Source organism: Panicum virgatum, chromosome 4K (genome assembly GCF_016808335.1).
Source record: "Panicum virgatum strain AP13 chromosome 4K, P.virgatum_v5, whole genome shotgun sequence".
In the NCBI taxonomy this organism is placed as follows: Eukaryota; Viridiplantae; Streptophyta; class Magnoliopsida; order Poales; family Poaceae; genus Panicum; species Panicum virgatum.
The window spans coordinates 9657313-9669148 of record NC_053139.1 but is presented as its reverse complement, the minus strand read 5'-3'; the positions used below and the strand labels follow the sequence as shown (position 1 = coordinate 9669148).

Sequence of the window (11836 nt, the reverse complement as noted above, 5' to 3'; positions counted from 1 at the left end):
GGGTCAAGGTCAAAGAGAAGAGATTTACCGGCCATCTTCTTTGGGTGGGGCAATGGTTTAAGCTTTTCCAAGATATGGCAATCTGAAAAACAAAAACACCAGATGAGGAGTAGCATGAATATAAAAACTTGGAAAAGAGGGCATAACAAAATTCATACCATGAGCAGATGAAACATCATTCATGTCCAAATTCCACTTCGTAATAAGTCCAGGTGTGGATAAAACAAAACCTATACATGACGCAACAGAAAACAGGTGCAATATTTTTAACAAATACAGCATGTGCTGAGAAATTGAATAATAAAAAACCTAACAAAAACTATAGCTTACCTGGTGTAGGACAATTCAAAACACCAAAAATTGCATCAATAGCAGCAGGCTTTGATGCAGAAGTATCATTGGCATTACAACGAGTCTTAATGTTTGCACCTTTACAAAAAGAAAACATCATTAAAAATATTACCGTGTTAAAAAATGGATTAACAACAATTGGATTTTGAACATGCTTACATTGTAAAGGATTAACAACACTTGTGGTGGCAAACTTTTCTTTAGTGTTATCATTAGCTTTGTTACTTGGATTTTGAATGAACTCAGCAAACAAATTAAGCATCTGAAATATCAACTTTTCCGAATGTTTCTGTTGCTTCCTTGGGATCTTAGTACAATCAGCATCAAATATACCGCAAATTCCATCAATTTGCTATTAAAAAGACATACAAACTTGTAAAAAATATTAATTATAATCTCAGGAGGTGGTGGTGATATTCATTATAAAAAATGAAAAAAATTCAATACCTTTGTATTCAACATTCTACCAAACAAACACTCAAGTCTTGATCTGAAACCAGAAGCCGATGGGGTGTACGAAGTGTGCTCGGAAGCATTATAATCAACATCATTTGTCTACAAAAAGAGGAGAAAAAAATAATAATTAAAAACATAAATAAAGATTTCTTGTGCTTACAAGTATTAATCTACCAGAACAAATCCAATTCTGATTTCGGTCCCCTATTTTTCACAGGCAAAATTACAAAGGGGGATAGCTAAAACTAAAACTTAGTTCCTAGTTTGCACATAAAGCATTTTCAGCCACTAATTGCATTAATATGATGTTTGATCTTGTATATAAGAATAGACAACAGTATGAATGCGCAAAAATCAATAATATCCCGAAAACATAGATCCAGAATTGCATCAGATTATGCAAGACATAGATCCAGGGCATGAAAATGATTATTTCTACATAAGCCTAAAACCGTATATCTCTAACATACAAACAAATACAGGATAATACTTACCTCACAATACAAAGTATCAATAATATCCCGAAAACATCTTTTGCCATATTGGTACGCATTTAACTCATCTAAATCAGAATAATGCTTGATCATTGAACCTTTCCATACCAAGATTCTTGGAGTCATTCGAGTGACATCAAAAGTACCAAAATTGAGGCAGTCTAGATATAAGACCTTGAAAAGAAAGAATAAGCAAGTAAAAATACTATATGAATTAATAAATATTAAAAATAAGAGACAAATAAAATACATGGTAATACTACAGCAAGGACATATGAGCAACCACCAAAAGTATGGATAGATCTCAAAGACTTCCCAACAACCAAAGCAGAATTTTCGAACTGCTCCAATCAACCATTCATATATGTATAACGACCAATCAATATTTTGGAAACGACTTAAATCCTTGAATGCAATCATATATTTGGTGCTTGGATACACGCTAGGATCAGGGCAGAGGAAGCATGATAAGGCAACCATCATGAAACAAATAAACATATCATCATCAGGCAATGATTCATTATTCTTTATCTTGTCACCAAAAAAACTGACAGGTGGTAGCTTGGTCAGATTGAACTTGGATAAAACAAAAGCTTCGCCAGCCTCACAATCAACAATCAAAAGATCACCACCAATAGAAGCGCCAAGCACTTTGTGGACTGACACCTTGTTGAAATGTATGAATTTACCATTCATAACTATCTCAGATGTGCGGACATCAATTTGATGAGCGAGCCAGTTGATAAATTTTGTTGGAATCACACATTTCTCATACATGAGTAAACTACCAAAGCCATAATTAGATATCACCTTTCTCTGATCAGGGGTTAATGCCTCAATGACTTCACTGAAATACTTTGCTGATACACGACTGAAACCATGTTTTACTTCATGCTTGTTTATACCAAGACTTTTCTGCAATAAATTTAAAATATATATATTACATATAGATATAAAACAGTAAGTAATGGTGCTAAAAATTAAAAGTAATATATATATATATACACACCTTATCATTCACAATAACATTCAACTCAGCTGGTGTAAGCTTGCTCTTTAGTTGCTTGATTTTCTGCAATAATAAAGCAAAACAAAAAAATTCCACAAATGTAGATATGTCAAGTATAGGCATATACATAAAACTACCACAAACAAAAATACCTCTTTCTTGTAGAACTCAAAGACAGCTTCATCAAGCTCACAATCCTCAATATTTCCATGACCCTAATTATAAAAGAAGCCACATCAAAGCAAGATATTAAATTGCATTAATTAAAAAGGGAAACATTTTTGTAACTTACAATCATTTCATCATAACAATAATCAACAAAATGGCTGTTCTCACTGCCCATCATTGTAGGCATCTAAAACAAATTAAAGCAACAAGAAATATTAGTTATACATACAATCAAAAAAATAATTAGGATATAGAATATAAATAAATTAGATATACATACAAAATATAAAAGGAGACCAATTATAACAAGCTAATATATTAGAGCTCAACCAAAATACCCAATATGTTCATTATTACATAAAAGGCGACCAATTCAAAGATACAAAATATAAATGTATTTACAAAAAACAAATTAATTACATAGCAGCACAACTCCTACTACACAAAACTACTTGGTCTTGAACAGCTTGAAGGTGACTTCATGTTTCTTCGTGGTAATCTTGAAGTTTAAATTGTCTAGAAGCACCTGTGTGCAAAGGTGTAACACAATAAAACCTGTAACACAAAAAAACTTGTGCAAGTTTTCTAGCTTTGTCAATACAGACAAAATAATTACAAAACTGAGAGCATTGAGTGCATGGTTAAAATGAGCTAATATGAAGGAAAAAAAGAACATTTAGTGACACAAGCAGCCATCGAACAAAAAAAGAAGTGTCAAAAGGCAAACTTATGAAGAAGCATTGAGAGCACATGCATGTGATTTTTAAGACATAAAGATGACTGAAAAAAATGCTGATTCCAGAGCAAATTGGGATAAACAATAAATATTAACCAAAAAGCATTGCAAAAAACCAAAAAGTGTTATATAATAGCATTGTTTGTAGAAAATCATATAATTGATAATGCAGCGGTGGATAACTGAGTGGGTCATGAAACAAAAGAAAGTATTCTTATTAACCAAAAGGCTGAATTCGACAGTGGTATGACAGATAGATGAGCCGATGGACCAACATCATGTCACACATAGCCTAGAAAAAAGCTACTGAAATACAGTTTATAAAGATCCAAACCAATACAGTTACTGAACTATCAAGCGATAACAATATAGTTTATGCAGGGATTTAGGCTACTAGTACTAGAGAACCAGACACCATCTTTCATAGATAAAAACCAAACGAAACAAAGTGTCTACACTCTAGTAGAAAGTCTAAAATACAAATCACTGGTTATCTGTTCTAAAAACCTCAGAGAAATAGCAAAAACCGGTCTCAAATAACCGAGCACACGTACAAAATTTGAGCCTACTAGCCTATCACAAGTTAACATCAGAGGTGCACAAGTTAACAACTGCAAAGATAGGTACTGAACCGACGGTATCTAGGTTGGAATTTACAGAGATGAGAGATTAAAGCGACGGATCAGCCTGTGAACCGAGTTGAAAGTCACCAAACCCCCCGCACAAACACTGAATCAGATTTGGAAACAGTTATCTGATATCTCATACCAGAACCGTAAAACAAGGAACAACCAACTAAAACCAGATGTAAACATCAGAACTGGATACTTGACAAAGATCAAAACACATATACATATATGTAGTGAATTAGCAAATTCTGCATGCTAGACATGCATCAAAAGAAACTGGAGAGACGCCCATGCAACTTATAATCCAAAAATCAAGTCATGAAAAGGAGCAAGAATATAAACTATAAAATATACGAAACTGAGAAGCATGTCTATAATTGACAGAATACATATAGTTAGCAAATTACATTGTCTGCATGTTCCCTAGTAAAGTCGTAACAAAAGAATATAAGCTAATTGATGGATTCTCTATCCAACTAGCTAAAGTACAGTCACTCATGGGAACCTCTGATCAGTTTCCCAGCAGTTGTCAAATCTATTCAATAAGTACTAGAAGATTCATTTGTATTAGCACGCAAACTGTACCAAAGGGAAATAGAGACTAGATGATTCATTAACTGCTGGGAAACGTGACACATACATGGACAAAACCTGTGAAAAAGGAAAAGAATGCACCCAAATTACAGGGGCAAACACCCTCTCTCCTCCATTTGACATCCACAGTATGTATATTATCCACAGATCGAATCATGTCACATAGCTAATAAATCTCAAGTTAATGGACAAGTCAATCAACTCCACATCTAAGCCAGAAACCACTGGAGAAAGTAATCCGCCACTTCTACCAAATCACGACAAATAATGAAGCCAGGATCCACTAACTGATATAACTGCAACATCGATAATAATATGGATCAACTAACAAGCAAAGCATGACGAACAAGTAGGTAGGATCCAAAATAGAGCAGGCACATCTCCACCCCAAAAGCATGACGACATAGCACCAAAAAATTTCTGACGACCTACCGCATGAGATGACAATATGAGACTTCTAGCACACAAGACAAGCCAACCAAATCACACCCAATTCATTCACGAAGAACACAAAGCACACAAAACTCCAATACAAGCCCACCTCAGATCTGACGGAGGAAGGGGCGCACGGAGTGGGGGAGCTGTGCTGGAGCGGCGCCGGCGGTGGTGATGAGAGCCGCGGGGTGGGGAAGTATGGGTGAGGAGGACGACGGGCCGGTGCCGCATCTCGCAAGGCGCGTCGCCGCCGGTCAGCCTCCTCCCCTCTGTCGATTCGCCGGTGAGGAGGACAACGGGCTGGCGCCGCATCCGGCATGGCGCGTGTGCCGGTCAGCCTCCTCCTCTCCGCAGATTCGCCTCGTCTGCTTCAACTTCGTGAGGGGGAGAGATAGAGGGGAGTGAGAGGCTAATCTCTGCAGATTCGAGAAAAGAGGATAAAATAAGTGAACCAGAGAAGCTGAGCAGTCGGTGGTGCGGCGAGAAAAAAAAGGGCGCGATTTCCAAAAATTTCCATGGCTCACGGGTTTCGGGTGAGGCGCGACGAACCCGTTAACACCACAAAACCATTGACGACTGACAAACGAGACAGAGAGAGCACATATCTCAAAGCACAAATCACACGCACGAGAATTCGACAGATTTTTCCAAAAATATCTGTCGACAGATATTTAGCAAAAATCAAAATTTAAAGATAAAGCTATTGTCTTCACGTCAGCTTCCTTATTAAATTACATAATACAATGTAACTTACATGTTTCTACAATTAAATGCATTTGCGAACAATCAGATCCTATTACAACTAAGGGAACATACGCGTGCTTTGACTACAATAAGGAAATTAAAGAACAAACGACTGTACCTATATCAAGAGAAAAGAAATACCCTCGCAAAAAAAGAGAAAATAAATACAGTTTTACAAAAAGAAATATAATAAAAATAATTGAATATCAAGTTAAGTACGTGTAGCTATCTTTCTAGGTTCTACTATAATAACGGCATCATCTCCTTCTTGCTGAACTTAAACATTCCTCCACACGCAGCGCGCGCATTTTCCCCTCGCGACGGGTGGCCACCTTATTCATTCCTCCACACGCAGCGCGCGCATTTTCCCCTCGCGACGGGTGGCCACCTTATTCATGGCTTCGTTGGTGGAGTGCAGCCGTTGTTTGGGTCCCACGTACTACCGCTACACGAGGCTCCCGCCGGCTTCATCTGCAGTGGCGGCAGCTTGTGCCACAGCCTCCAGACGGCGGGCGGCAGCGCGATGACCGAGCCGGAGGCGCTGGCCGGGGCGGCCTGCTGCTCGACCCAGCGGCCGCCGCCGTCGGCCAGCAGCGGCCTCGCGGCGGCGGCCGGATGACAGGCAACCACGAGCAGCAGGAGCAATGGGACGGCAACCTGTGACGATCTCGTCATGGACTCTCTCTCTCTCTCTCTAGACTGGTTCACACAGTTAGTATTTGGCCGTTATATCACTAGCTAAGTAGCTGAAGCTGTATCTAGCAGCTTGTGAATTAAACTTTGGCTTGTGTGGCATGCTATCCCTGGCAATGCAGGAGCTATATATAGGCTATCGATATCGATCGAGTTACGTCTCGTTGTTTGATCTTTGGCTTGTTAAGCTCATGGTGGACTGAAGCAAGAAGTTTACTCCTAATTTGGAAACTTCCACGCGCATGCAAGCATACACAAGATCGATCGAGTTCTTCTTACGTGTGCGACCAGTCATGGCAAAAGAGTTGCATGCCCTCGTCGACTCTCCGCGATCGTCGTCGTCCACGCGGTTTTCAAGCTGTAATGTACTAACTAGTAAGCCTGATGCATATGGGTCCATCAAATAAATAGCTTCAAGTCGCAGAGGCCGGGAATATAATGCACTAGTTGGTCCAAATCAACTGTAGGATCGGTTAGTAAAAATCCTGCGTAGGGCCATAGATTTTGGGCTAGAGAATATAAAGGTCAGGTTCTAAAAAGGTTGGGCTTTATTCTTATATAATTTTGAGCTAAAAAATTTAAGAGCTATATTGGGCTATGAAGAAACTACTAGGGCCATGGCCCATTACCACCCCTAGTCCTGCGTATACGCTAGTAGTCGTGGTCTACGTATTGTACATGAAAATTGTTGCCGGCAGGCCGGTCTCTTGCCGTGAAAAATGTTGCATGCAGAAAGTTGCCCAAGAAAACGGATGGAAATAGCCAAGGAAGCAGGCGAAACATCACTTCCGAACACACTATTATTTTCCCATAACGTACGAATGTGTCGTCGGTGTCAAGAAATAATCTGTTTTAGATACTCTATCAATGAAGAGGCGGACGTAATTAAGAGCTAGCACCGTTTCTAGAGGGAGAATAAACTACAATGGCGACAAATTATAAGACATCTTGGAGAGTCAAAGCAATCTCAAGTTTGACCAAAATTACAAAGAGAAATATAAAAATTTATGATATCAAATTAATGTACTATGGAAATATAAATAATAAAAAATCTAATAGTACTTAGTTTATATAATAAATATTATTATTCTATTATATAAATTTGGTCAAACATAAATACTTTGACTCTCCAAAATTGTTGGAATGTCTTATAATTTGGAACGGAGGGAGTAGTACACTACTAGTAGCATTTTTCCCCTAATAAGAAGCATAGTTGATGACTTATTGACTTTTGCTGGTTATATATGCCCTCATGTCAATTTGTAGTACAAAGTACAAAGATTGCGGTCGTAGGCCGGATGGCCTACATTATATTGGCTTCGTCTTCGTGGACGACTTGGACTGCGTCTCCCCTCTCAAAATTATCTAATAAATTCCTTCCACTTGGACTGCTTGCCACACAATTCTACACGTAACTAGTACAACTAACTTGGAGACTCGTGATGTGCGAGGTCCCCGCGCACACCCTGCTGGGGCCTTGCGTTGTGCCCCCAGCGGCCGCGAGCGGCGGCGTCCAGAGGCTGCTTGACGCCCGCCGTCCTCCCCCATCCCCACATCGAGCCCTTGAGCAGTGGCCGCTGCTGCGACTTCGAGCTGCAGACTGCAGGTACGGGGCTACGGGCTGATGCATAGCTATAGGCTCCCTAGCTTCCCTACGTGCCTAGCCTCCCTTTCCTGTGTGACTCCAACGAGCAGTATATGGAAGATGCATTCTGAGCCTACGCGTGATACTCCCAGTGAGCATAATTTCCTTTTTGCAATCCCCTCGATGATCCAGATTTTTTGTGTTCATGTATCTGCAAGTTTTTGATTGATATGTGTGTTCTACGGTTGGTATGCTGGAAATGGAGATAAGCCGATCCCATCGAGCTGGTCTTTCTACAAGCAACGAGCTGATCTTTAAATAAGCAACGATATCGATAAATTGATGTGAGAATACTGGGAGCCATGCTTAATATCCAAAATTGAACGAACATTTTTTTTTGGCAATTACTGAATATTGATGCTCTAAATTGAGTAGTTAGTCGAGTATATTCTTTCGATTACTGAGCGCTGATGACTAAACTGAGTAGTTAGTATAGTAGTTTTGTAAGTATTTTTATTTCAGTTTCAGTAATTTGTTATTGCAAGCACAATTATTCTTTTTTGTCGCTTAGTTTAAACCCAGTAGGTAGTTTAGTAGTTCAGTAATGAAATACTAGACTATCGAACTACATGAGATTGAAATAGAGCTTAGTAACTAACACTACTGAAACTAAAAAAATTACTGAGCTCAATCATCTCATGAATCAGCTAGATGCGCAACATAGTTGAATAGTCTAATTACTGAATCGTGTGCCCTTTTGACCCGATATATATATATATATATATATATATATATATATATATATATATATATATATATTGAAAATGGATACATGTTGATTCCACCAAGCTAGTCAATAAGCAAGCAACAGCGCAAACAAATTGAGGTGAGAACAACAGGAGTAATGTTTAATATCCAAAATCACATGTCCATGTTTATCGGTGATTACTGAATATTTTGGCTAGCTAGGCTAGTTCTTTTTTTTTAGGATTTAGTATCACATAGTTGTGCTGGTCCAGATGAAGGAGCGCCGCTGGGAAAATGAAGGTGCGGCTCTCACACCTCCACAACCTCTCTGCGTCTTTTTACTAATCCTCCAAATTTTTTTCTATGCGTTTTGTGATGTCGTCAGCATGCGGTTCATAGATTTGCTTGAACAACTTAGTTCAGTAATTTATTTGAACATATTTAGTTTCAGTAATATGGGGGCATGTAGAAAATGGATTTTACGTATTTTCTCATAGGATCCTATATGTGCTTTCACGCATAACGTGGTGGTAGTCTAGCTAAATTTAAATTCTATTCATTTCAGTAATTAACATTGTTCAGTAATCATATTCAGTAATATTGTTTATATAATTCAGTAGCCAATCTGTTGCATTCAGATTTAGTTCTTTTTCCAAGTAATCTATTTCCTTCATGGCTCTTTTTCTTTTTGCAAGTTCCTTGGCCATTGTTTGATGGTCGATCTTTTTCTTTTTGCAAGTTCCTTGGCCATTGTTTGATGGTCGATGAGAATGAACTAAATCCCGCACATTCAGTATGTCATCTTTGTTAGTATTTCAGTAATTCTATATTAGTAAAATCCCCTGCTACTACACACCTCAGTAACAGAGTAATTCCATCTTAGTATTTCCTCCATCCTATTTTGTAGTATTTTCAGTAATTCTCTATTACTAAAACCCCTGCTACTACGTACCTCAGTATTGAGTAGTTAGGCATGTAGTATCAGTAATTTGTTAGTTTAGTAGTTAGACCAGTATTTTTTTCGACTCTTTTGAGCACTGATGATATGAACCGAGTAGGTAGTCTAGTAGTTTAGTAATGAAATACTAGACTATTGAGCTGCATGAGATTGAAATAGAGCTCAGTAACTAAAACTACTGAAACTAAAAAAACTACTAAGCTCGTGCAATTTTATATTCAGTAACTCAACATAGTTTGAATAGGCTAATTCCTAAATCATCTAGAGCCAGATACTCAACATAGTTTGAATATGCTAATTACTGAATCATCTGCACATTTTTTTACCTATATATATGTTCTAGGTTTTTTCGGGGTATATTGGAAATGGAGACACGCTAAACCCGTCAAGCTAGTCATTAAACAAGCAACGGCGCTGACAAATTGAGGTGAGAACTGCAGGAGTAATGTTCAATATCCAAAATCACATGCCCATTTTTCTCTGCGATTACTGTATATTTTGATCCCTCAATACCCCAGCGATACTTGCATATTTTTCTAGTAATTCTCTGTAACCTAGTAGAGTAGTACTATGTAGTAGCATTTAAGTTATTCTCAGTAAAGCAGTAACCCAGTAATTCAGTATCTTGCTGGTCTCACTCTATTTTTCTCAATGATCTTTTTCAGAGTTTTACCGGTGGTAGGTTTATGTGGCAATAACACCCCTTTCCGACTCATCGTCTTATGCATACGACAGCGATAGTACTGAATTTCACAAAGGAGAGGGGTTCCAAGTGAAGAGAAAGATACTTTATGTGTTTTTTAAGGCTTTTTTTATTTTTGGAGGTTGCATGAGATAGTTAATCATAACTAATATGTGTACATATGCATAGTCACCGCCCAACTATATGTATATCCTTGGATTCAGTAATCCAGTAATTATGTACATGTACTATTCGGCATTATGTACTTTTTCCAGTAATTTCTCAGGTTTTTCTAGTAACACGCCATGTACGTGCTGACATTCAATAATTGGGAGATCCAGTTATTCAATACTTTCTTTTATGTACATCTAGTATTTTTTTCCCTCAATTTTTTTGGTGACTTGGGACTTCTCACCTATAGTTTTTTCTTCATTTGATGGATTCAGTAATTCTGAGATCCAGTTATTTAGAACTTTTCTGTGCATTGGATGGATTCAAAATTATTAGCATTACTTGCATTTTCTTCCTGTATTTTTTAGGTTTTGGGTGGTTCATTTTAGAAATCCAGTAATCCAACTAGTAATTTTAGGAACATGTTATGACCAATGTAACCAGTAATCCAGTATTACAAGAGATCATGAGCAATGTACTTTTTTATTTCATCCAAACAACTAGCCATGGTACATCAGTAATTTAAGTATTCCAGTAAAATTATTGGCATACATGCTTTTGCAATTACTTGGATCCAGTTTTTTCAGTTGCAAGTACCAAAGCAGATGTATAGCAACACTGCGCACATCTCAAGCACACATCTATACATGCTCAGTAATTATCGGCATTCTTTATTTTCAGAAATGCAACTACCAAAGAACCATGTATTATTGGAATAACACAAGGCATCTGAGATTTTAGAGCAGGGCAGATTACTGAACTTGATCACTTGAAACACACACGAATTAAAAAACAGCGCCCTGAACTTCTGAGCTCCTTGAGATTGGTCAAAATTACTTATCAAAATGAAGGGGGCTGTGAAATTTTTCGGTACGAGAGCCCAATCACAGCAAAATCAGTGGCAATCCCCTAGCATTCGCGTCTTCACAGCTCCGCTCTAACTTTGCTGGGTCTTTCGCCTTGTGCGCCCGTATACATTTCGCCATGCGCGTTGCAGGGACGAGCTTGTGGTTATGCTGAAGCACAATCCACATAAAAAGTTAGGCCGTCCATCCCTCGCTGTTCTAGCACAAACCATTGCTTTTTGCACCCATCATGCTTCAATGTATTTGCATCCAGTAAATCAAATTTGGCCTCATGAACTATTGAACAAATGCATTTTCTGACAATTTGTGGTGCCAATATTACAAGAGAGCATCAGTAATACATTTTTGGTGCAAAAAAAAAAACAACATGGAGCGAAAAACAACATAAAGCATCAGTATGCTTTGGATTCAGTAATCAAGAGATGCGGTAATAAATAGTTAGCAATCCAGTAATCCAGCTGAGCTGAGCTAAGCATAGTTTGAAAAGGCTAATTACTGTACACTGCTGAACTACTGGA

General features: G+C 38.1%; 1 protein-coding gene and 2 long non-coding RNA genes across 3 annotated transcripts; 1 reads left to right on the top strand and 2 right to left on the bottom strand.

Annotated features, from left to right (window-relative positions):
* Window positions 1-481: 481 nt before the first annotated feature.
* Window positions 482-2665, bottom strand: LOC120705034. The gene is made up of 6 exons (XM_039989574.1): window positions 2603-2665; window positions 2463-2525; window positions 2311-2373; window positions 1565-2216; window positions 1302-1475; window positions 482-906 (listed from the first exon to the last, which is right to left on the bottom strand). The coding sequence occupies exons 1-5, from the start codon at window positions 2663-2665 to the stop codon at window positions 1438-1440; spliced, it is 879 nt and encodes a 292-aa protein (XP_039845508.1). The 3' UTR covers window positions 482-906; window positions 1302-1437.
* Window positions 2666-2776: 111 nt separating this feature from the next.
* Window positions 2777-5548, bottom strand: LOC120702982. Its single transcript, XR_005686643.1, has 2 exons — window positions 4979-5548; window positions 2777-3004 (listed from the first exon to the last, which is right to left on the bottom strand). It is a non-coding gene; the product is annotated as an uncharacterized LOC120702982 (long non-coding RNA).
* A 3820-nt stretch (window positions 5549-9368) lies between these two features.
* On the top strand, window positions 9369-10625 carry LOC120702981. Its single transcript, XR_005686642.1, has 2 exons — window positions 9369-10026; window positions 10265-10625. It is a non-coding gene; the product is annotated as an uncharacterized LOC120702981 (long non-coding RNA).
* Window positions 10626-11836: the final 1211 nt, after the last annotated feature.

What these genes read in the sequence shown, in the direction of transcription:
- LOC120705034 (XM_039989574.1), bottom strand. Translation starts at nt 2,665, where the DNA reads ATGCCTACAATGATGGGCAGTGAGAACAGCCATTTTGTTGATTATTGT. An exon ending in ATTGTTATGATGAAATGATT is followed by an intron (nt 2,526 to 2,602) that starts GTAAGTTACAAA and finishes TTTTATAATTAG; the next exon opens with GGTCATGGAAATATTGAGGA. An exon ending in GTTGCTCATATGTCCTTGCT is followed by an intron (nt 1,476 to 1,564) that starts GTAGTATTACCA and finishes TTTCTTTTCAAG; the next exon opens with GTCTTATATCTAGACTGCCT.